At 30.9% G+C, this 27,466-nt stretch overlaps 2 protein-coding genes across 2 annotated transcripts; one reads left to right on the forward strand and one right to left on the reverse strand.

The window, feature by feature from the left end:
- Positions 1 to 94: 94 nt before the first annotated feature.
- LOC111696817 (saposin-C) lies at positions 95 to 1,503 on the forward strand (the record flags this gene model as incomplete). Its single annotated transcript, XM_023466562.1, is given in 3 exon segments — positions 95 to 207; positions 781 to 855; positions 1,368 to 1,503. Coding segments are annotated over 3 exon segments (275 nt in total), but the record flags the coding sequence as incomplete, so codon positions are not given.
- Positions 1,504 to 7,711: 6,208 nt separating this feature from the next.
- On the reverse strand, positions 7,712 to 22,726 carry LOC111696793 (calcitonin gene-related peptide type 1 receptor). The gene is made up of 17 exons (XM_023466528.1): positions 22,663 to 22,726; positions 20,981 to 21,017; positions 20,608 to 20,689; positions 19,933 to 20,045; positions 19,647 to 19,719; positions 17,950 to 18,032; positions 17,305 to 17,367; positions 16,403 to 16,520; positions 15,522 to 15,590; positions 14,387 to 14,443; positions 13,422 to 13,460; positions 12,742 to 12,824; positions 10,804 to 10,936; positions 10,604 to 10,660; positions 10,198 to 10,262; positions 8,399 to 8,462; positions 7,712 to 7,789 (listed from the first exon to the last, which is right to left on the reverse strand). Exons 1-17 carry the CDS (start codon positions 22,694 to 22,696, stop codon positions 7,712 to 7,714), a joined length of 1,248 nt encoding a protein of 415 aa, XP_023322296.1. The 5' UTR covers positions 22,697 to 22,726.
- Positions 22,727 to 27,466: the final 4,740 nt, after the last annotated feature.

Raw genomic sequence — 27,466 nt, forward strand, 5'->3', positions numbered from 1 at the left:
GGAGTAGGAGTAGGAGTAGGAGTAGGAGTAGGAGTAGGAGTAGGAGTAGGAGTAGGAGTAGGAGTAGGAGTATTAAAGCTCTGAATTGCTCAAGGTGTGGATGGATTGATAAAAGATGGTGAAAGGTCTGATATATCCTGTTCACTATGCATGGCAGTTATGCAGCTGTTAGATGAAACAATCACTGATCCAACCAACGAACAACAGGTTTTTATTTTTATAAGAGACTGTTTATGTAACTCCATCTGACCCGATCCTTTTAAAGAAGTAATTTTGAATCTTTAAAAATCTATTTTTGAAAGAAAAAATCAAATCTAAAAAACTGCAAATTTTGTCTAGCCGTTTGGCCGACAATAGTTAGGATACAGAGCGTCTCATATTGGATTATTCCCAAGCTTTAACGTCAAAATACGCACAAGGACTGGAAAAACCTGGTATTTATTTTAATATTAGCCTTAAACATTTTTTAATTATTCATTATTCTAAAACGTATTTACGAAAAATGTCACTTAGATCAAATGCGAATTTAAAGATATTATTTCTTCTGCATATATGCTTTCGTGAACACGCCTTTTAAAAATCCATGAAATTAAAAATTATTATATGGTAAGAAAAACATCAAGTTTGAAAATTGCTAAACATCAATATTTTTTACTTTTTGAACCCTAATGTTGATGTAAACGCCAGAATAATCATTAAATCGTTTGTCGAAATTCGTGAAAGACAGAACATTTTACAAAAATACATAAAAGATATTTTTTATATTGTAATACAACATAGGTTATCAATTTTCTGGACCAAATCTGTGGGTTTCTTCCTGTAGAAATTCAAGCTGAATGTCACGCACTTATAATGGTAATAAATAAATAAATGATAATATACTTGTTTAGGAATATGTTGATGATATTATAGAACTACTAGTTAATGAATATAATAATATACTTGTTTATGAATATGTTGATGATATTATAGAACTACTAGTTAATGAATATAATAATTATACTTGTTTAGGAATATGTTGATGATATTATAGAACTTCTAGTTAATGAATATAATAATATACTTGTTAAGGAATATGTTGATGATATTATAGAACTACTAGTTAATGAATATAATAATATACTTGTTTAGGAATATGTTGATGATATTAAAGAACTACTAGTTAATGAATATAATAATATACTTGTTTAGGAATATGTTAATGATATTATAGAACTACTAGTTAATGAATAAAATAATATACTTGTTTAGGAATATGTTAATGATATTAAAGAACTACTAGTTAATGAATAAAATAATATACTTGTTTAGGAATATGTTAATGATATTATAGAACTACTAGTTAATGAATATAAATACTTGTTTAGGAATATGTTGATGATATTATAGAACTACTAGTTAATGAATATCTGGCTCCTGCTGATGTTTGTGACGCTATAAACCTTTGTCCTTGATTTACAGAATTTTTAAATAAAACTTTAATTGCAAATACCAAAAAGCACATAATTCTTGTTTGAAAAATTTCATGCATTCAATCAAAAGAAATCATGACGCGCAACTGCGACATTTAAAGTTCAATTTCCTTAAAAATTCATTATTTTTTTTCACGAGTATTCATATATACTTATTTTGCAGAATACAATGTATTATTCTAAGTTCATCAAAGTTTAATCTTTTTGTTAATCTTATCAAAAACCCAAGAACTTTCCGGCCTGTTCTATGGGAAAGATAAAAGGCAGTGGAGCGACACAAAAATATGAGAGTTAGTATTTGAAGTGCTCAAAATATGAGAGTTAGTATTTGAAGTGCTCAAAATAGAAAATTAATTGTATTCCACTTTGAATTTTAAGGCATAACTTTAATTGTGTTGAATTTCATTTTTATTTATAGGATTAGTGTTTTTTTATAGGATTAGTGTTTTTTTATAGGATTAGTGTTTTTTTATAGGATTAGTGTTTTTTTATAGGATTAGTGTTTTTTTATAGGATTAGTGTTTTTTTATAGGATTAGTGTTTTTTTATAGGATTAGTGTTTTTTTATAGGATTAGTGTTTTTTTTATAGGATTAGTGTTTTTTTTTACATTTTTTTATCATTCCAACCCATTTCAGGTAGGGCTAGGTATGTTCCAAATTTTTCTAACCGTTTCGTTAACAGTTAGTTTCAACCGTTGAAAAAGAAAATTTTCAGGCAGCCGTTAATTTCACTGTGTTTTTTTTTTAAATTACTGTTAGTTAACGAACTTAATTTTATTAATGACGTTAAGGGAAGATTTTAAAAAATCGGTAACGGCTCCAGGCGTTAACGGTCTATTACATTATTAACAGCTCAAAGCACTAGAAAAAATCCTTAACTGTTAAAAAATCGTTAACAATGACGCTGTTAACGGTCTATTTCAGTATCAATAGTGCAAAGAGCTGAAAAAAATTATTTTAGGGCTGTAAAATCGTTAACGGTGCAGCCGTTAATGGTCTTTTATAGAATTAACGGCGTTAACGGTTTGTCAAATCGTTAACGGCACTAGCTGTTCATCTATACTTATCCTTTTCTGCGGACTGCCTTAATGCCCGATTTACAACAGTACTCTTTAAACCTTTAACTGATGTAGAGAAACCAAAATTGAAAATAATCACTTTTCAAAATTATAAACATTGATGTCTAATTAATACTTGATCAGACAAAGCTTTTATGGGTATTGCCATCTTTGCATGTAGGGTCACTTGAAATTATGCTCACAGTCCCTTTAAAGGTATTGTTGTGAATCTGACATGCCACTCCACTTGAAATAATGTCTACAGTATCTTAAAAAAAACTTGACACATTTAAAAAAAAAATTTTTTATCATTTCCTTTGTTGATGGAAAGACTGAGAATTTTCAGTTAAAAAATTAATTTTAAGTTTTAGAAATTGTTTTAAAAATATTATTTGTTTAAATGTTTTTCATAAAAATCTGCAAAATTATTTTTATCATTGTCTAAATATAAAGTGAATTCAATTTTTAATTTAATTTAATCTTTTAAAATTGGTTTAAACTGTAAATCATATTTTCTTATTGTAGCATTAAATTAAAAACAACAATGCTGCTTGCGTGCTTCGCGCCCATCTTTCTTACAATATTACCTTTCTGAAGTTTATCGTCATTTTTCTTTAGGTACAAACAATGCATTGCAAAAGAAAATTTAAATGGAGTTTTACTTGTTTTTATTTGATTTCCAGAATCCAGAATTATTCTAAATAATAAAACAAGACATTTATATATATATGTTGCGTATAGCCTACCAAACGGCTGGACCGATTGGGCTGAAGTTTTTTGTGAACACTTATGGGTGGTCAAATTTTTTTCCACGGGCAACGCCGGGCCCTTCAGCTAGTCTATGTAATAAAACAAGACATTCGAATTTATGTTCCCTATATATGGCCAAACGGCTGAAACAAATGGGATGAATTTTTTTGAGGGAACCATGGATACCCTGGGTGACGTCATTTCGACGTTGAAAGATAGATCGTGAGGACGTAAAAGGTGTTCATTTTACGTCCCTACGACGTCCTCAACACCAAAAAGATGACGTCCATTGGAAATTGATGACGTCCTCATGCGTCACCTGGTTGCTAGGCATGTTACTAAAAACTGTAATGTGTTTCAATGCTGAAATCATAATAAACTTAATCTTTAAGATAGGAATTAATCATATTCAATTACTTACAGCGTTGGTTAAAACTTAAAAACTATCGGATTGAGGAAAAGTAAAATTAACATGATTTATCAATGAATTAGGAAATGTTTTGATAAAGAACCTTAAAGTATCTGCTGCAGTGCAGTAAGACAGTAAACTTTTTAATCAGTCTTCGACCTTTTGACTCCCCCTCCCCTGTATCTGCGCCTGGTTGGCTCGGGCTAGAAAATGAGGTAAGTGTGGCTCGGAAGAAAAATTGTTGTGGCTGCCCCTGGACTTTAAGTCCTCATTGAGCTCTTTTCAAAAACATTGACAAACTTAAAGTTGTAACAAAAATTTTATTTAAAAACGTTTTGAAAAATTCTGGAGAAAATTCTCAACATTGTTGGAGAAACTTCCGAAGAATTACTGATGAGACCAAAACTTTAGTGGCAATATTTTTCAGAAATGCATAAATTATTTTTTTTTTAATAAAGTTTTAGGGGCATCAGTATACCCTCCACACACTTAATTAAAACTTTATGTTCACTTTTCAAAACAAAATTCATTATTTTTTAAAAGTGTTGAACGACGACTCGATTTTTTCTATGAAAATAAAAAAAATGAGATTTGTTAATAATGATATTATACATATCTAAAGGGAGTGTTCGCGAAAAATTGAAAGGTTTACTGTTTGAGTGGAATATATATAGGCACTACACTATATAACGTGTTTTTAATTTTTTTCTCCTTTAGACGCTACAGATAGAAGTAAAATGAGTAACCATCGATCCGACTTTATTTTAGAACTCAGTCCCTTTAATTTTTCTCTAATAATCCCTTTAAAAGATCGGATTGGTAAAATGTTTACTTTAAAAAATTTTATTGGAGAATTCATATTTTATATTTTGAAATATTCTTTAATTAAAATTAGAATTTGCAACCCGTTATTAACCATTAAAAAATATATTAATCATGAAAAAAATTTTAATTATAATATTTTGATAGTTTTGATGCATAGTATCCAAAGACGCGCAGTTTGTGGTAAAAACAATTTTAACAAGCGTAGTTGAATAACAAATATATTTTTTTCAATTCTCAAAAACACTAAATGAATAATCTGTTCACTCAAATAAAAAATAAAAATGCCAGTTTCAGCAATGAAAATAGATTTTCTGTTGCTATAAATAAATAAATAAGATATTTATTTACTTTTTTTACAATATTCCTTCCTACGAGATTTTGTTTTCTCTTTATATTAATTTTTGTGACATTTTTTATTTTGAAATGATTAAAAAACAAATTCTTTAAATGTATTCTCCAAACTGGACAATCCAGGAAAATTTCAAAGATCGAATTTCTGCTGTTATTCAGGAATTATATACCGTAAAAACGTCTTATAGGTCTCAAATGAACCCTACATTTTTTGCTACGAACTGCACTCTCAGCTGAACTACCTGTCTAGGCAGTCACTCCCTTTTGTACTGTAATTGAATAAAATTATGAATCCCATATAAAATAATCAACTCTTCAACATATAAATATATATTTATCTCAGGTAAATACGATACACATATCATATAACATTAAATTATTTTTTGTAAAAACAAAGTTGAAAACTTTTAAACTTCTAGACTGAATTAAATTCAATCTCTCCTTCTAGCTGATCTCTTATTGGCCGTAACCTGTCATACTTTATCGAAGACCAAGATCAGTTAAAGTTTTCCCGAGGAAAGAATGAGTTTAACTAATTCCTTGAATTATAAAGTTCCCAGCTCTGATTGTTCTGTGCAGTTTAAAATCACATACACTATGTAAAATACCTAAAACGGCATTCAATCATTTACTTTCTTCTTAGAAAAATACACTTTTACAACATACAGGTTAATCTATATATAAATTTGGCTTGTCTGTCTGTTTGTTTGTATCCAATAAACGTCAAAACGGCTGAACCGATCGGGCCCAAATTTTTGTGGGACATCACGTGACCACAGGAAAGGTTTATGAATGATAAAAATTTTAAAAAAATGTGATTTAAAGGTTTTTAATTTTGCAAATAAATTTAAATTCTTGAAAATCCGCGAATTTTTTTTTAAAAATCCGCAAAATTTTTTTCTTTTTTTTAAATGTAAACAAAAAGAACATGTTCACAATTTAAATAGAACATGGGCGCGAAGCGCCCTAAAAGCCTAGTTTTTTAAAATTTAACTAAAAAACAAGAAAATACTCCATCCATGAAAACAAAAATTAGATAAATCTAGGTGGGGTATCAATAAAAAAATAAAAAATGAGAGTCAACAAATGCTTTAGCAAACAAGCTCAAAAACAAGTTCATCACTAAAGTAAATACATTGGATCTGTCTTAAAACCAGAATTGTTTCACAACTCCAGAAATATTTGAGATATTTTATGAAATTTGGTATTTTGTTAGAAAACTGGGATAATTTAGAAGCAAATAAGCAAATACTTTTCACATAGATTCACAGAGATGCATTATTCCACCCAAACTGTAAATATGTTCAATGAATTCAAAACTAATCATTCAGATATTACAAACAATTTCTGTTTTTGTACGGTTTGGGTGGAATAATTCAACTCAGTGAATTTAAATGGGTTCTACTCTTTTGTCTCCCTAAATACACAACAGTATATAAGTATGATTAGTAGCAATCAAAATTGAATTCAATTAGGTATTAGCATATACCCCCTTTACATTTTGTTGTGTCCAGGTGTAAATTCTATTATAAAACCGGAAATCGTACAGTGAGAACCAAAATCTTCCTGAATTATGTACAGAGAGAACCTGAAATTTCTGGTTCTCCCTGTACATAATTCGTAGAGTGAGAACCAGAAACTCTGGTTCTCCTGTACATAATTCGTAGAGTGAGAACCAGAAACTCTGGTTCTCCTGTACATAATTCGTAGAGTGAGAACCAGAAACTCTGGTTCTCCCTGTACATAATTCGTAGAGTGAGAACCAGAAACGCTGGTTCTCCCTGTACATAATTCGTAGAGTGAGAACCAGAAACTCTGGTTCTCCCTGTACATAATTCAGGAAGATTTTGGTTCAGCTTTTGATTGTTTACATATCACAGAGAACAAAGTTACTAACAGGTATTTTTGTTTAAGAAAGCGTTATTTTTTGGGGATTTCAGGTATTTACAAGTTTAGAGAACATTAATTTTAGTTGACGATCACATTGTTGGTGTACTTAAATATCAGGGTTAACATTCTTACAATAATAAATATTATACGTAGCACTTCCAGCACAACATTGAATCTTGAATCAACCATTCAACTTTTTCTCTCATCATCATCTAAAAATGTAGAAAAATTTAATTTTTTTAAAATGAAAAGACATATTTAAGAAAAACTGCACACTGGACCCTACACACTAGACATATTGGACCGGACAGCAAACACTATAACTGCTTGCTAATATACACTAGGAACTAATAGACTAAACACCAGACACCAGACACTAGACACCTGACACTTGACACTTAATGACACTTAATGACACTAGCTACTAGATACTAGACCCAGCCTAGAAACTAGACACCAGACTCTAAATACTAGACACCAACATCACTAGGCACTAATCACCAGACACTAGACACAATACACCAGATACAAGACACAATACACCAGATACAAGACACAATACACCAGATACAAGACACAATACACCAGATACAAGACACAATACACCAGATACAAGACACAATACACCAGATACAAGACACAATACACCAGATACAAGACACAATACACCAGATACAAGACACAATACACCAGATACAAGACACAATACACCAGATACAAGACACAATACACCAGATACAAGACACAATACACCAGATACAAGACACAATACACCAGATACAAGACACAATACACCAGATACAAGACACAATACACCAGATACAAGACACAATACACCAGATACAAGACACAATACACNAATTTTTATTATTACTATTATTATTATAATTATTATTAAAATCTTTAGTATTATTATTATTATTATTATTATTATTATTTTTATTATTATTATGTTCTACCCGGCTAGTACACTAGTACACTGAAAAACCATATTCTTTTCCCTCATATGATCAGGTCTGCTCTGGGTACAAGCCTTTACAAAGTAACATATTTTATTTTTAAAAATTGAGATTTTAACTTTCTTTGAACTCATAGCTTTTCGATTTTTTTAGCCTATGTCAATTTGACGTTTATTGGAGACAAACGGACAGACAAGCAAAGTATATAGATGATTAAAACATGACATGAATGAAAGATAAAGATTCAAAATCAAACTGAAATATATTTCCTCACAATTAATTAATTGGGATAAAAAGATTTTTCCTATTTTTCAACTTATTTATTTCATGTTTAGCTTGTTTTTATTATTTAAATATTTGAAATCTAAAGAATAGAATATTGTCCGAAATATAGTTTGGAATAAGACAAATACCAAACAAAGGAGAATAATTTCTTTAAATTAATTAAAATATTGAAAAGTTTAAGAAGAATTTAAATTTAAACTTTACTCTGCTCAAGTGCGTATACATCTCAAAGCTTTTAGTTTTTAAGCTGAGTTATTTATTTCCAAAAAAGTCTCTCATTATCTCACATATAAAACAACAATACTCAATGAACTTAGAAAATAAAGATTTCTGATTAAAATAATGAAATTTCCTCTCATTTAAATACAATATGGTTCAAAATTAAAAAGAAAACTCACCCAACGGTAGTTGGGATTTTTAGACTCGGAAATGTTTCTTCTTGTAGTTGTGTCTCGTTGAAGCCTGCAAAAAATAAAAACATAAATTAAAAATTAATTTTGTTTAATTATTGTGTAAACAACCCAATTATAGAAAAGTTTGTTCATAATATTGAACAAAGTATTTATTTTAGAATCTTAAACCAGAATGTTAGAAATAACTCACAAATTTTGAGCTTGAAATAACTCAACCAACATGTTTAGAAAAGAAGTTGAGTTTGGGCCACAAAAAAAATTTCCTAATTCCAATATCATTGTAACCTTATGGCATAAACCTTTGATATTTCAAACTTAAAATATTTGATCTCACAAAATTCATAGTTTGAAATATCTAAGGTCTACCACATCGGATTGCAGAGATATATGGATTAAAACAACAGACTTTGTGGCAAAAACTCAACTCCTTTATTGAGAGGATTATTCAAAAATCATTACATAAAATTTTTTGTATTCCCCAAAGTAACGTTGAAATATTTTCGAAAGAACAATGTACATGTACATATTTATATTTAAAATATTTTGCATTTCTTTTTTGATTCAGTCAACCTACTGATCGAATGAATGCATAATCTTCTTTAGAATTTGTTAATACAATTAACCTAAAAGTTTTTTTAATCCAAAATTTCCTATTTCGTTTTTATTTTAAATTTTGATTTTTAGATTTGTTAGGCCTATTGTTACGCTTAAAAAAGAAAGAATTAAAAAGCTTTGATAAAATAACTCATTTAGCATTTCTTTTTTCATGTTTAGAAAAATCTAAAATATTTCAAAAGATTTTTTTCTTTCATATAAGAATTTGTATAACTGTCAAGAACAACTTTTATCTTATTCATGCAGGAAAAGTTTTCAAAAACTTGATAAAAAAGATAATTATTATTTCTAAAAACTCTAATAATAAATATGCTTTAAAAATATATTTCCATGTGTTACCTTTTTTTTACTAAATTAATAAACCTTTAAATAACATTTTTCAGATAGTTTAGAAATTTTGATCACAAATAACTCTCATATTATTAAATATTATTTTTATTTTGGGTTTACGTAATATTTTCTAACTTGTAAAAGAATCCTCTTATCGATATTAAATATCACCATCACAATAACCCATTATTTTTTTAAGTTTGTGTTAGAGCTTGTCAAACTAAGAAAAATTAGGACAAATGATGTGTAGGAAAAATAAAGAGTAGGACAAATAAAGATTAGGACAAATCACATGTAGGACAAATAAAGAGTAGGACAAATGATGTTTAGGACGATTAGGAAAAATGATGTGTAAGACAAATAAAGAGTAGGACAAATGATGTTTAGGACGATTAGGAAAAATGATGGGTAGGACAAATGATGTTTTCCTCTCTTGGTAGGACAAATGACATAGTGCCTCGAAAATTACCTGATTGTCAAGAATGGGTTGATAAAATAACTAAAGTTTTAGAAGCCAGATCAACATGAACAGACATGGTTATCAACAAAGCATGAGAGTTTAATGACGACCTTAAATTAATTAAGTTAATTAAGTTAAAGGGTATATAAAATGATAGAAACAAATGTGCAGCTGCAGGGTGCAGGAATTCGAATAAACTGATTATATTCCTTACAGTCGTCTCTGAAGTCTGGTCCTTTGTGAGTAGAGGGCATATTAACTTCGGTACTAATCAATCCGTCAACCAATCATGAATCATCACTTAGTCAATTAAACAATCAATCAATTCATCAATCAATCAATTCATCAATCGATCAATTAATCATTTAATTAGTTTTACCTGGATCTAGTGATCTTTATCATCTCAGGGTTTGTGAAGCAGAGAAGGATGGAGACGGACAAACCCTGAACAGTTTTACAGTTAAAAACCATAAAACTCTGGAGTAGGAAGACGACTTTTAGTTATTTCAAGTAGAATTCACAACGGTACCCTGAAAAGCGTTGTGTATGATCAAGTATGAATTAAAAATATATCAGTTTGTTTCTGAAAACTTATTATGTTTGTTGTTTGTTAACAATGGAGAAATTTTCAAAATCAAAGACGTTTCCAGGCAGGAAAACTACGTAATCTTCAACATCATTGATCAGGTTTCAAGGGTACCGGTGGGAATCGAGCATGCTCCATTTTTCTAAAATGGAGGGTAACTGTAAATAACGACGACAGTCCTTTTAAAATGTCCTTTTACCTGAGTAGAGGTGGAAAGAGATGATATGATGTCATAGGCATACTCCAGATAGGAGCCCTAGATAGAAAGATAGAGAACTGAGAAATAGATAAATAGATAGATAGATAGATAGATAGATAGATAGATAGATAGATAGATAGATAGATAGATATAGTACAGTACGTTACAGAGCAGTACAGTACAGTACATTTTAACAGTACCTGGACTGGGCGCATAGGCAGTATAAGGAACTGAAGTCCGAAGATGGGAACAAGAATAGCCGCGGCACGTGCGCTTTTCTTCAGAATATTGGAATGGTTTCGGTTGAAATTATTCTCGAACACCAACTTTCGTCTAAATTGTTAACTTTTAAAAACTTTGAGGGCTAATCTTTAAAAAAAAATCTGGTCTGGTGTCCCCAATCAAAATTTTGAGGCAAATCGGTCCAGGGGTTCATGAGTTATAACCGGATATCCTAACAAATAACAAACAGACAGACAAACAGATAATATAGATAAAGATTTCCTGTAATTTCCCAATGTATTCCCTTGTTCCTACATTAAGCCATATATGCTATTCTTCACTTATCATAATTAAAAAACTACTTATGAATAATTAGATAAAGCTTTGATCATTATGGAAACGATTGCCAAGAAACAATCTTTCAGATAGATTCAAGACCAGAAATAAGAACTTCAAGGTAACCCTCCATACAAGTGGAGAAATTGCCTACGTTACCCTTGAAACCTTTGACTGATTACAACCAAACAACTGGATTGTACCATGGGAACTGGAATAGGGTAAGGTAGTCATACAATTCTAGCTTCTGTATCTTACCTACGTCATAACCCGGTACAGGGCACAAAGTGGACACTGGCGAGTATACGCATAATTGTGATTGGCATTTCTTTGGCGGTCTGAGAATTCTCCACCAATAGTTTTAATCAGTGACGTCAGAGGATACGGATCTTCCCCCCGTACCGTATCGACCTTTCATTCGTGCGCGAGCCTCGTTGGGATACTCTATTCCAGTACCCATGGATTGTACACTGTACAATGTACAGTCTGAACTCAACTCAACTGACGTTACGTATGTTTATCAAAACAATTGGGTTTAAATGTTAATATTTATTTTCTGCTACTTCTGGAAAGTAAATATTCATATTTCTTATGTTTCAGTAGAAAAATAAGGATAGGTCCGTCATCATTGATCAGTAAAAGGTTTTAAGTATACTTTTATTGATCAGAAAGAACACTTTAAAAATGAAAAGCTATACTTGAACATGAACTAATATTATATTGTTAACAATATTATACTTAGTATAAAAAAGAGATACTGGTGAAAAGTTAGTGAATCTTAACTTTGGAACCCATTTTCACCCTTTAAATGAAGCTTTTTTGTATTTGTTACAGTCGTCGTCGCGTATCTTAATACATTGAAGACGACTTTCGATTTTAATTTTGATTTATATCAAGCTTAAAAACAGCATGGAAACACATAAACATGGAAACAAAGAGAATCTGTCAATCAAAAAAGCTTCTCTTCAATTACTTGTAAACTTGTAACAATCGTAACCTAAATAAAAAGTCGTCTTCCTCGTCGACCATTGTATATTATACATTTTTGTTGAACTATATACAGAGCGTCCCATATCATATTAGATTATCAACAATTTTTAACGCCAAAATACGCAAATAATACGCGAAAAATCTAGCATTTTCTGCCAACAAAATTTTCTATTAGCCTTATTAAATTTTTTTAAAAGATTCATTCTTCATAAATTTTCTGATTTATCCCCCAAATCGTAATTTAGACCCATTGACGCGGTCTAATTTGATGTGGGACACCCTGTACATTTGTTAAATATTTTAAATATCAAAGTTTATAAAAATTTTACGCTATTTTTAAGAGATTTTGAATGGGGGATCAAAATATGACAAGGCAGTGCATTTGTATTTCTGATTTAAATTAATTAAAGAAATTTGAAAGCCTCCGTCGAAAAATAGAAATTAAATTTGCAAAATCTGAGACTGTTATTTTTTTAAGAGATACTAAAAAACATGGCTGCAGACTGCAGAAAAGAATTATTTTAAAAATGAAATTGTTATAAAAATGAAATCATTATAAAAATGAAATTTTTATAAAATAAACAATTTACCTGAGTATATTGATAACCTTGTAGAGGAAAAATATGTTGCCAAGAATGCAGAGTACAGAGGGTACAGCTAGAAACCAAATACTCTGCAGGATTACAACGGATTAAAGAATGATTTTTGGATTATACTTTTTAGAAACTTTTCTGTAATGTATGAGTAAAGAATGATATTAAGATTTTACTTTATAGAAAACTTTTCTTTAGGTTTCCATGTTAACTTGGAAAAATGTTCTGTCCGGACTTGAGTTTTTCATTGAAGGATACTTTTATTAAAGTCTACGAAATAATAAAAAAAATCTGGAAATTATTTCAGTATTTTAATTATGAAATATTTGCTTAAAGGAATTGCGTCTTTGCAACAAACTCTGATTTTCTTATCCCTATCTCTTTACAACGCTAAGTTGTAGACCTTAGATATTTCAAACTATGAATTCTGTTAGATCAAATGATCAAAGTTTGAACTATCAAAAGTTTACATCATCAGGTTGCAAAGAAATAGTGATTAGAAAATTTGAGTTTGTGGCAAAGACTCAAATCCTTTTCTGATTTCAGTTGTTGCAGAAATAGAGTAAGAGATTGAATTTCAATAACATAATAATTTTAAAAAAATCAACTTTCGCTCTTGAATCCGAGTTAAAAAAACCGTTTTTTCAGATATTTAGAAAGATGTTTTTAATCTATTCCTTGTCCATATCCATCCAGCAGTTATCGTTCTCGTAGACCTGATCATCAAATTTTTATCAATTCTGTGTATGTCGTCTAAATTTTTGTGTGGCTTGACTAAATATTGTCTATATCGTCTTAATTTTGTCTTATTTTTCTGAATTTCGTGTTTGTCGTCTAAATTTTGTGTAGTTTGTATAAACTTTGTGTATGTCGTCTAAATTTTGTGTAGTTTGTCTAATTATTGTGTTTGTATTCTAAATTTTGTGTAGTTACTAGTTTGTCTGAATTTTGTGTTTGTCGTCTAAATTTGGTGTAGTTTGTCTAAATTTTTTGTAGTTTGTCTAAATATTGTGTTTGTCGTCAAAATTTTGTTTAGTTTTTCTGAATTTTGTGTATGTCGTCTAAATCCTGAAAGCCTGAAAATTTCAGTGTTGTATAAAGAAATGTTATTTTTAAACGATATTTAAAAAGGAACTGAGTTTTGTATCAAAATCTGATTTTCTAATTCTGATATCTTTGCAGCCTGATGGTGTAAATCTTGATTTCCGACTTAAAATATTTGATCTTACTGAATTTATAGTGTGAAATACCTAAGGTCTACAACATTTAGTTGCAAAGTTATATGGGTTAGAAAATCTAAGTTTGTATAAGTTCCTATAGGGATTTTCCCCAAAAATAATATTCCAAGTGTTACATATATGCAAATTATTTATGAAACTATTGTGTACTTTATCATTCTTCCTCACTTCATCGTGAATTTCATAATAAACGTGCTTCAAGGTAATAATCATAAATTTAAATTAGCTGTACACTATAGCACGTGTGCTATAAAGTTTTGATTGGTTTCCGGATTTTCTCCAAAAAATTCAGGATATTTCCAAAAACACTGCGAATCAAAATGTCTCTTCTGGACAAGGAATTGTCTGCTATTTCTACCGGTCTACATATATTGCTACATCTTTGGATTACATTAATAAATTACCATTCTATATCCAAAGTAGAGTCCCAGGGGAAGCAGAGGTCCTAACCAACCAAACAACTAAAAATAAAAATCAGTAAATAATCGTCAAATTTTTAAGCTAGATATTATTTTTTTTTTTTGTGGTTAAGTGAAAACTATGAACTAACATAGTCTGTACTCTGTACCAATATTTATATTTTAATCAGGAGATTTGTCCAACATTCTGTAACTTTTAGAAGGATACAATTTTTGAATCATTTTAACAAAGGAAATTAAGTACAAAATTTATTTAAAGAGAATTAATGCAAACTTTGATTACTAATATACATAATACCTTTAAAGAGAATACATGCAAACCTTAAGCACTGCTATGAATAAATGCAATGCAAACCTTGTGTACTGCTTCACAATACCTTTAAAGAGAATAAATGCAAACTTTGAGTAATGCTACATAATTCATTTAAAGAGAATAAATACGAACCTTGAGTACTGCAACATAATTCATTTACAGCAAATAAATGCAAACCTTGAGAACTGCTACATAATACCCTTAAAAAGAATAAATGCAAACCTTGAGTACTGCTTCATAATTCATTTAAAGAGAATAAATGCAAACCTTGAGTACTGCTTCATAATTCATTTAAAGAGAATAAATGCAAACCTTGAGTACTGCTTCATAATTCCTTTAGAGAGAATAAATGCAAACCTTGAGTACTGCTTCATAATTCATTTAAAGAGAATAAATGCAAACCTTGAGTACTGCTTCATAATTCATTTAAAAATAATAAATGCAAACCTTGAGTACTGCTAAATAATTCCTTTAGAGAGAATAAATGCAAACCTTGTGTACTGCTACATAATTCCTTTAGAGAGAATAAATGCAAACCTTGAGTACTGCTTCATAATTCATTTAAAAATAATAAATGCAAACCTTGAGTACTGCTAAATAATTCCTTTAGAGAGAATAAATGCAAACCTTGAGTACTGCTTCATAATTCCTTTAGAGAGAATAAATGCAAACCTTGAGTACTGCTACATAATTCCTTTAGAGAGAATAAATGCAAACCTTGAGTACTGCTACATAATTCCTTTAGAGAGAATAAATGCTAACCTTGTGTACTGCTACATAATAACTTTAAAGAGAGTAAATGCAAACCTTGAGAACTGCTATCCAATCCTCCTCTTCTATGAATGTTTTGGCCAGTATAAGGTAGAGATATGTTCCCTGAAATAAAAGGGTTTATATCTATATAATTTATTGAAAAATCACCCTCACGCGACGGTTCAAAAACAATTTTCTCTCTACTCTTCTAAGAAATTTTGCAACGTGGGAAATGCATAATTTTAAAGAGAAAATAATACCCGACTCTTAAATGTCTTTGATACTTCAAAACGCTCTTCATTTTAACCCCTTTAAACCTTTGCTTAGCCAAAACTGTGGATATATTATTTTTGTTTTTCAATTAATAATCAAATATATTTCAAAGTTAAAAAAATGGATATCCCATTCATTCATGATCATAGGAAGGTTTTAAAGGGACTGTAAAGTAAAAAAGAAAAGGGGTATAGGCTAAAATCTAAGCATATCAGGAGTTGATTGAGACCCATAAGAGTTCTATCTGATGTCCTGTGTCAAGAAATGATATAAAACTCTGTCAAAATTATACCAAACTTTATATATATATATAATTTTGTATAAAAATCGTAGGTTGAGACAGATCATATTCAGCAAATACGAAACCAATCTGAGAACGGAAATATCCCAGAGAAGCCTGAGAACTTAGAGTTGCTCCTGCTATTATTATTTTTCATTTTTCATTACAGTGCAGTATCATTGTCACGTTATACAGACGGAGACATGTAACAATGATACTGTACTGCCATTGACACATGTTTTATATCGATTTCTCGAGACAGAAACATCAGATAGAACTCTGCTGGGTCTCGATCAACTCCTGAAATGCTTAGGTATCAGCCTATACCCCCTTTCATTTTTCCTTTACAGACGGTCCCTTCAAGGGTAGTATCGTTAATTACCTCGCAAAGAACCCAGAAGTAGGTTGAAATCATGAAGTAGGTTGTTGTAACATGTAAACCTATACACCAGGGTACATTACTCTGCCATACCTCGGGGTCAACCAGGACCAGGTAGTACCTGGATACATAGATAGATAGATAGATAGAATTATAGATAGAAAGATAGATCAAAGTATTTCTAAATAATAAGTTTAAAATTTTACTTCTGAAAGTGCAATCATACTTTACGGAAGAAAAACGACATCTTTAAAACATAAATAAAAAACTAATTCTATTTTTACCGCATTTATTTTAAATAAAAATTGCTAGAAGAAAATTAATAATTTCTTAACTAACAAGTCAGAATTTATGGTTAACTTTCCACAAACCAAGAATATTAATGCTTTCCTCCCCAAACAATTCAGAATATATGAGTTGGTTGTCAAACAATACAGAATATGATATGTTCCTACCAAATAACCCAGAATGTATTTAGTTTTTGAACTGAACAAACCAGAATATATGTTTTTTTTTGACCAAACAACCCAGAATATATAAACCCAGAATGTATGATTAGCAAATAGCAAACAACCAAAGAATGTAAGATTTGCACAATAAACCCCAAAAATATATAATTTATGTACCAAACAATCCAGAGCATATAATTTTCTCACCAAACAACCTCAGAATGAATGATTTGCTTACCAAACAACCCACAACATTTAATTTTCTCACCAAACAACCCCAGAATGAATGATTTGCTTACCAATCAACCTTATAGAGTGTAGAATATCCTAACCAAACAACCCAAGAATGAATGATTTGCTTACCAAACAACCCCAACATGTTAAATACAATTACCAAACAACCCTAGAATATATTATTTGATCACCAAACAACCCTAGAATGTAAAATATGCTTACCAAACAACCCAGGATATATTGTTAAGTGCCAGAGAGCAGAACATATTCCGATGCAGTGAGACTCTGATGTCATCAAAATCAATAATTTCACTTTTGAAAATAATGAAAATCCCCGTATACTGAACTATTAAGCGACAATTGCAAAGGATTGCATGCTAAAACTTTTGTATACATTTATTTTTTATATATATTGATTCAAAGTAACCGTCAAATACCATATATGTTTCACCATTGGGCTAATCGCATCTTCTTCTAAAATATCATAGAAACGGAAAAGACGACTTTATATAAATTCGAGAACAGATTAATACATATAGGTTAACAGCTAGATAGATAGATGATCAATTCTACTAATAATGTTTGTATAATGTTTACTTCCGGTACAGTAAGAACCAGAAAACTGTGGAATAAGAAGACGACATTGAAGCAATATTTAATTGTATTTGATGTTGTTACAAAGAAACTAGTTTAGTGGTAACTTATTAAATCACAAGAGTCTGAGTAAGTGAGTAAGTGAAATGGGGTGTTTACATTGCTCTATACGATTCATTATAACTAAAACAACTAAAAGTTGTCGTCCTATTTCAGAGTTTACTAGTTCTCACTGTACCATGAATACCCAATATTAAAACATTGATGATGTTCCTGGTAGGGTTGAGGAAGGGGAAGATGGAGAACATGATGAGGGAGATGAGGAGAGCGGCCAGGGAGATCATCAAGCCAACCACCTGGTTTAAATCAGTTATAGACTGCAAAGAATCCTACAAAGAGTGCTCTTCGCCCTCTCTTTTGTGTATACGTATGTTCACAACTTCAAATCCCGAAATTCAAAAGAGTATCAAGGAATGAAACTCTGAGGTAGATCCTGATCTCAGATTTTAGAAATTAGGAAAAATAGAGAATATAAATTGAAACGACATAAAATTATATTTCGAAATAAAAATATTGATAGCTTCAACATTGCCTAACCCCATTAATGAAACCAGGTTAGTGTCTTAAGTTTCGGGCTCTGGTTAGGTGAGGATACGTAGATTTAAGTTTCGGGCTCTGGTTAGGTGACGATACATAGATTTAAGTTTCGGGCTCTGGTTAGGTGACGATACGTAGATTTAAGTTTCGGGCTCTGGTTAGGTGACGATACGTAGATTTAAGTTTCGGGCTCTGGTTAGGTGACGATACATAGATTTAAGTTTCGGGCTCTGGTTAGGTGACGATACGTAGATTTAGTAATTCTGCTACTGTGTTTTTTTGATTTTAAGTTTCGGGCTCTGATAAGGTAACGATACGTAGATTTAGTAATTACACTACTGTGTTTTTTTAATTTTAAGTTTCGGGCTCTGATAAGGTAACGATACGTAGATTTAGTAATTACTGCTACTGTGTTTTTTTGATTTTAAGTTTCGGGCTCTGATAAGGTAACGATACGTAGATTTAGTAATTACACTACTGTGTTTTTTTAATTTTAAGTTTCGGGCTCTGATAAGGTAACGATACGTAGATTTAGTAATTATACTACTGTGTTTTTTTAATTTTAAGTTTCGGGCTCTAGTTAGGTGACGATACGTAGATTTAGTAATTATACTACTGTGTTTTTTTAATTTTAAGTTTCGGGCTCTGGTTAGGTGACGATACGTAGATTTAAGTTTCGGGCTCTGGTTCGGTGACGATACGTAGATTTAGTAATTATACTACTGCGTTTTTTTTTATTTTAAGTTTCGGGCTCTGGTTAGGTGACGATACGTAGATTTAGTAATTATACTACTGTGGTTTTTTAATTTAAAGTTTCGGGCTCTGGTTAGGTGACGATACGTAAAGTTTCGGGCTCTGGTTAGGTGACGATACGTAGATTTAGTAATTATACTACTGTGTTTTTTTTAATTTTAAGCAGCATTTACAAAAACATTGTTCGATAAAATCAAAACTGATCATTACATATGACTATTTGTGGCTGAAAAACCGGTTATACAGGTGATTTTTTAATGTTTTCAAAATATGTCAATATGGGTATAAAAAAATCCGGCTTGCCAAGCCTTATTCAACGCAGCAAACAGTTCATAAAAAAAGGATATTTTGGTTCCCATATCAATTTATTTTGAAGAGAAAAAAAAAACACTCTTAATAGCGTTTTTTATCACAAAAGGCCATTAGCGATGGCCAATTTAGATTTTAGCCAAAAATGCCTTTTGTAAATGTTTCTTAGAATTAAAAAATACACTAGTATTTAATACTTGAAATTGATTTCTTTCAAATTTGTGAAAAATCGTTCACCCTGAATAATCATGCAACATTATTATTATACAAATAAAAAACATGAACACTCCATTAGTCTACGTAAATGTTACCGTGATGATATTAATGCTATCCCTGAAGCGTATATCAGAATGGTCCAAACATCCCGTATAGTTGGACCAACTTCTAAACAGAAACAATTTTTTTAAAACATATATTTTCGATCTGTATCGGATTGTACTTTGCTGATTTGTACTTTACTGTACTGTACTATATCGCATTGTCCTGTATCATATTGTATACTGTATCGTGTACTGTATCCTACTGTACTGTATCATACTGTACTTTATCCTATTGTAATGTATCCTACTGTACTGTACTGTTATGTACGTACTGTACCTGTTAGTGTGTGGGTGAACCCACCACTCCCCCTCCGCCGTACATAATTTCTCTGCAAAATTCTCCGCCATGAACCCCATATAGTCGAACCCAGGGCAACCACTCCGAGCAGTCTAAACATAAACAAAAAATCAATGAAATCAGACTTCTAGGGAGGTTCTAAGTATTAGGCTATTGCCACAACCCAGTGGCCAGTTCCCCAGAATTTACAAAATCAAGACAGGAGTGGAAGAAGGGTTTACAAGCTTGTAATGGAAAGACATTGCCGTTTTGGATAAAGATTCACTTTAAAAAGTAAAATAAAAAAATATCAAAAGACTCCCACTCTCAACCAGGGTCGTAAACAGGGGGGGAGGAGACTTTGAAAAATTACAACGTTGGTTGTGGAATCCCCGTTTCAAAGTATCGAAAAATTCCGCAGCATTCACAACAAAACTCGGTTTTCTCAGTTTACAGTTTACACTAATCAAAGTGTTTTTGGACAGTCTTACTCTCAGGAACACTGTTGAGTAATTGAGAGGCTAATCTAAATTTAAAAATAGAGTGCAAGGTACTGTACTGTACTGCAAGGTTTTTTTTTGCTATTTTCCGAAGATTTACCTCTCCTGGTTGGGTATAGTTCCAACAAGACCAGGAATCAAAGGTTAGAGTACAACCTTCAGCTGAACTATTTACCTCTCCTGGTTGTGTATAGTTCCAACAAGACCAGGAATCAAAGGTCAAAGTACAACCTTCAGCTGAACTCGCCACATCAATTCTCAAATTAGAAATCGTCATTATTTAAATTTAAAAAAAACTAAAAAATGATCCGAAAACGATCGTTTCAACAATATCATTTTTGCATCATTTTTGGTCGTTTTACATTTATCAAAATTTGACATGGTTAAAGAAAAGCAAAGTTTTCACATAAAAACAATTTTGTAAAACATTTCCTCCTGTTACACTAAGGAAAATTTGGCCCCTGGATTAAAATATAGACAAATAGAACCAAAACTAACCAACAGAAGCCTTATATGAATAATATTTAGAATATAAAAATCAACCTTACCTCTCCATACAGTCCACCAATCTTCCAACTAGATATTCTACAGAAAACAGGTTTATTCATGTTTTTATTCATCTCTTAGAAAGTTATCCTTGTGTCTAGAGTTTTAATGGGAACTCATGTATTGTTTTTTATTAATCTGCAGATTAAACTAATCATTATTCGTACTATTATATTATTGTATTGTGAATATCAAGATTAATGTTTGTCGATATTTTGTTAATCTGCAGATTAATCTAATCATTATACGTATTATTATATTATGGTGTTGTGAATATCAAGATTAATGCTTGTCGATATCTTGTTAATCTGCAGATTAATCTAATCATTATTCGTATTATTATATTATTGTATTCTCAATATCAAGATTAATGCTTGTCGATATTTTGTTAATCTGCAGATTAATCTAATTATTATTCGTATTATTATATTATGGTATTGTGAATATCAAGATTAATGCGTGTCGATATTTTGTTAATCTGCAGATTAAACTAATCATTATTCGGTTTCCCGCAGCGTAATTTTAAGTTGGCTTTTTTGAAAAATTAAGCCTAAAAGGGGTATTCAAAAATTATTGGCTTATAATACTTTTTACTCTAAATGTCACAGAATTGACAGGGATGGGACTGGGTTCACTTTCTCTCCCTCTCAACCATAGATAAAGATAGATTGCGCATAAGACGACATTTTTCATCTTGAAAGATATAAATGTACAGAGATGTTTTAAAGATATTCCTATTATATAGATTAACTAGGTCGGTTGTGAACATTGGCTGTTCTTATGTCATTGAGTACTTGTGGTGTACATGAGTTCTGTAGAGAGAAATTTAAGTTAGTTTAGTCCTTCTCATGTCCTTCTTCAGTTCTCGTCAATATGGTATATTGCTCAGTGAAATATTGTTGTTCAAATAGTTCCATTCCCGGAGTTATTTTACACTCTCTTAAAACACCAAACCACCCCACTTATCATTCAAGTACACTTTGACCCCTAGAAGTATGAGTTCGCGGACTGTACAATTCTTGGTGATTTTGCGTACATAAGCTATCTATGTTTATTTATTTATCTATGCTCTCCACAGTTTGTCGGCCTGTGTCTCCAAGTTAACACTTTTACAAAACTTTACAGAATTCTTATTCTTAGTTTTCGTCCTAATTGTATTCATGAACTTGATACAGTGGGTCCTAATAAAATATGGTACAGGAAGACGACATTTGAGTAATCTAAATATTTTGATCTGATTTTGTTGCAATTTATTTTTCCAAGTAGCAAGAAAATCAAATTTTCTAGGGAAAAGGGTGTTTGTTGTTGTATTGTCTCATGTTCAATGAACCCAAGGTTATAATGCAAGGAAAGTTAATTGCAGTTGTGTACACTCTGCGTACATAATGAAACCAGTTCTCTCTGGGCGGAATTGGTTCGTTTAGTATCCGAGGAGGTTAAAAGCATTTTATTTTGATAATTTTCATAATTCACATAATAGTTTCCTATGTTTAGAATATTTCATTGATTTTTTATGTAAAAGATGGATCCCATGTCAAGCTTCGACATCCGTCTTGTGTTTACACTACCGCACAGAGACTTTCCTTGCATTATAACAACCTTGATTGAACCACTAAGGATTATATTCCACAGTGTTTTGGTTCCCACTGTATACTGCACAATGTTTACATGTAAAAACCAGTTCCTGATTGTATATGGTAGGGTGAGGTGGGATCCATTACTTGATTCAATAAATCTTCTGCTTGTTCCTGGAGACACAAGTCAGGCACAGCTGTAGGGATCAGAAGATACTAATATGGGATTATAAGAGTCTAATTTGGGATTAAAGGGATTAGAAGACACTAATATGGGATTGTAATATTTCAATATGGGATTAGAGGGATTAGAAGATACTAATATGGGATTAGAGGTACTAGGACATTCTAATATGGGATTAGAGGGATTAAGCCATTCTAATATGGGATTAAAAGATGCTAATACGGGATAAGAGGAATTAGAACATTCTAATAAGGGATTTGAGGGATTATAACATTCTAGAATAGAATTAGTGCATTTCAACAAAGTATTAATGGATTTCAACAAAGAATTTGTGGTTTTAAACAAAGAATTAGTGGATTTCAACAAAGAATTAGTGGATTTCAACACAAAGTATCAGTGGATTTAAAAAAAGTATTACCGGATTCAAACAAAGTATTAGCGGATTCAAACAAAGAATTAGTGGATTCAAACAAAGAATTAGTGGATTTCAACAAAGTATCAGCGGATTGTAACAAAATATCAATGGATTCTTTGAAAGGATTTTTATTATTATTACTATAATTATTGTTCTTATTACTATTGTTATTATTATTATTATTATTTCTATAATTATTATTATTAATTTTGTTATTAATATTAACGTATAATAAGCTGTGACTGTTTCCTTGATTGAGCAATTAGAGTAGATTGATTCATGAATTTTTTTTTCTAAAATCAATTATTTTGACAAAGAAAATATCATAATAAAAGTTTAAAGATCAATTAAACGAATTCTCATAAATACCCCATTCATTTCAATTCAATATTCTAAATTTTTTTTTCGTGATGGTTTAAAAAAAAATTTAATCGAAATCAAATGCATGACAATAAAAATAAAAGAAAATGAAAGTAAAAATACTGTGTGTGCGAATGCAGAAATATAAGTAAACAGACCGAATAAATTCCGTACAATCGTCTCTGAAGTCTTATCATGTGTGGATAACCCTGGGAATCCTTGTTATTCTGCAGAGAAAAAGTTTTGTTCTGAATATAAGATCCGTGAAGTGCATTATGAACTCAAATATCAATTCAGTGACGATTACAATAGTCTTCAATCATTTAGAGTAAAGCAAGGAAACATGCTTTGTCTTATAGGAAGTGTTCGCAAAAAAATGAAAGGGGAAAAGGCTTACGTCGAAAAATAATCGATGGTGATTGCTACTAACCTTACCTCTGCCTGTTGCATCTATAAGGAGAAATTGTTAAAAACGGCTCATTCCAAAGAAAAATTCAGAAATTTGTCATATTCCACAGGATCGTAAAAAAATCTATTTAATTCTAAAGAAATCATTAAGATATTACAACCTATAATCATCGATATTTCTTTCGACGCATTCTTATATAGTTTATATTTCATAATACATTCTGTTTGTTTTACATACAATGCACTTAAAACGAGAATTTTTTTCCCGCTAAGTATCTGTTAAATTGATTATTTATTATCCGTGTCGAATATTGCAACTTTCTGAGTTTGAATGGACGCTACGTTCGTAGGGTTGAGTCATTATTAAACAATTTTCTACTTATAGACGCAACAGAAAGAAGTAAGAATAGAGCAATTACCATCGAACATTTTTCGATATAAGCCTCTATCCCCCTTACATTTTCGTTAACACTCCCTTTAAAGGGATAGTAAACGTAATTTTACATGACTCTCTGCTGATATTTCTGATTCACAACGGTACCCTGTAAAGCTTTGTCTGGTCAATTATAGATTTTTGTTTTAAACCCTGATTATTTTCATTGGTGGTTTCTCTACAAAACAGACCTGCGCATTTCTTTCTACAGAAACAATGGAGCGAAAAAAACAACGTTGATCATTGTGAATTGGGCACGTCCCTCTTTTCGATTAAATTACAATTAAAGTCTAATTAACAAATATTTAGATAATGTTGAAGAAGAAACTCTGTATTTTATCTTAATATCTTTTAAAAAGCAGTAAAAAGTAGGTTTGAAAACCGTAGAACATGCAATCATTATTGTTTTACCTTTCACGTTCATTAACAAATTACAAATAGAATAAGATTTTCCGATCCCAAACTGTATTCTTTTTAGATAAAAGATACAAACGTTTTTGTATCTTGTTTAGATAAAAAATTGTATCTTTTTTAGATAAAGGTTACAAACCTTTTTAGTTAAAGGATACAAACCGTTTTTAGATAAAGGATACAAACCGTTTTGTATCTTAAGATAAAAAATTGTATCTTTTTTAGATAAAGGATACAAACCGTTTTGTATCTTGTTTAGGTAAATAATTGTATCTTTTTAGATAAAGAATACACACGTTTTTGTATCTTGTTTTGATAAAGAATTGTATATTTTTTAGAGAAAGTTTACAAACTGTTTAAAAAAATATATGGCCTTCAAACAAAACAAAATGTTTGTTAACGAAAGATTGTATTTTTGTTAGAGCCAAAAAAACTTTTTGAGAAAAAATTTGCTGAGCTTCTTAGCTATTTGAAGAGGTAAAAAATTTAAATTATGTTTTAAAGATTGGTTTCCTAGCGCTGCTCGTACAACAAGGACTGGTCTCGCCATTTTGTTAGCTTCTGCAAAATCAGGTAATAATCCTAATCCATGGTTCAAAACTTTAAATATTTTTAACTTTCTTTCAGAATTTAATCTTTAATCCCTTAAAAGATTTGAAATGCATGCAAATTTCTTATAAAACCAGAACCCTTTCCCCATAAATTTCGTTGGAAGGGGAACGGCCCGCTTATGTATGCTTCTATCTACCGATCTATACTATTCTGGGTTAGTGTACATGTAACTTTGTCGGTGGGCTACGCAGCTGTTATATCTCAGTGGACCCTAGATATTTTTAGGAAATTTCTAAAACCTCTGCATAGCAAATTTTAGGTTTTACTATAACAAATTTTTATTCTGAATATTGTTCATTCTATAAAAATAATTTGTACTTTTAAAAAAGTTTGAAGTGAAGTTCAGGGTCCAAATTGAAGAAAAACTTTGGTAGATAGTGGGCCCTGGAGTAAGCAGAAATGAGATACTGTAGCTAAAATCTTGTGATCATAGCATTTTCTTCAAAGAGTTGGTAGCAACAAAGGCGCCTTGTTTTCAGAATTCCAAAATGTGGTCTGCCGTTTTTGTACCTTAAGAATTGGCCAATTTAAAATTCAAAATATTAAATATCAGCAAAGTTGTTTAAATCTTTAGTATCTTCAACCATTTTTATAATATGCAAAGAAGGAGGCTAAATCTTATCAAGTTTTAAAGACTTACAATGTTTTCCTATACTCCTTTGACATCTATTAACTTTACGAAAACCAAAGACAAATTGTAAGTTCCAGGGTCCAATGTCTAACGTACTGCATAACACCCCAGTGAAAAAATTACATCAAACTATGATATATCCATCTATTATATATCCATGGGAAGGGGATTGTTAATTTGATGTACCGTCCCGTTTTGCCTTATATAGTCTGTATGTGTACTGTACACAGCTTGCTCTGGAAGGTTCAATGTCAGTCCTGGACTTGAAATGAACCGGATTTTCCAGTGTCTCGGAAAATCTCGCAAAACGAACAAATTAAATGTGTAGTTAATTTGTGCAGGGCATATACAGAGTTAACCACAAGGATGAGAGGTTTATACAGAATTGATACTGTCTGTTTACTTAAAAGAAATTGAGTCTTTGCCACAAACTCTGATTTTCTAATCACTATATCTTTGGAAGCAAATATTGCAGACCTCAGATATTTCAAACTATGAATTCTATTAGATCAAATAATCTGAGTTTGAAATATCAAAGGTTTACAACATAGAGTTCTAAAGATATTGTGGTTTAAATATTTGATTTTGTTCCAAAGACTCAATCCCTTTACGATTTCCTGAAACTGTAAACTGGTTTCTTTATTGGCGAATTCATTAAATTAACCATTATTACTATATTTAAGGCCGTATACTTAAGTAAACCTTGGGATTGTAATATTTTAACAGTTTTCTGTCGTCTCATGCTTTGTGGGTAACCCTGTAGCTTGAGTGCAGAATGATCAATAATTAAATTTGGAATTCTAAACTTTTTTATCCTTAAGGGTAGGATTTAAACTGCATATCCCCTCAAATAATTTGAACACGTAGAGGACACTGAACAGTCCCCTATAATTAGAATCCAAATACATATGAACACTGAACACTGTACAGTCCTATAATTAGAATCCAAATACATATGAACACTGAACACTGTATAGTCCTAGAATTAGAACCCAAATTCATATGAACACCGAACACTGTACAGTCCTAGAATTAGAACCCAAATACATATAAACACTGAACACTGTACATTCCTAGAATTAGAACCCAAATACATATGAACACTGAAAACTGTACAGTCCTAGAATTAGAATCCAAATACATATGAACACTGAACACTGTATAGTCCTAGAATTAGAACCCAAATTCATATGAACACTGAACACTGTACATTCCTAGAATTAGAACCCTAATACATATGAACACTGAACACTGTACATTCCTAGAATTAGAACCCAAATACATATGAACACTGAACACTGTATAGTCCTAGAATTAGAACCCAAATTCATATGAACACTGAACACTGTACATTCCTAGAATTAGAACCCTAATACATATGAACACTGAACACTGTACAGTTCTAGAATTAGAACCCAAATACATATGAACACTGAACACTGTATAGTCCTAGAATTAGA

Source organism: Eurytemora carolleeae, unplaced genomic scaffold (genome assembly GCF_000591075.1).
Source record: "Eurytemora carolleeae unplaced genomic scaffold, Eaff_2.0 scaffold108, whole genome shotgun sequence".
Taxonomy (NCBI): Eukaryota; Metazoa; Arthropoda; class Copepoda; order Calanoida; family Temoridae; genus Eurytemora; species Eurytemora carolleeae.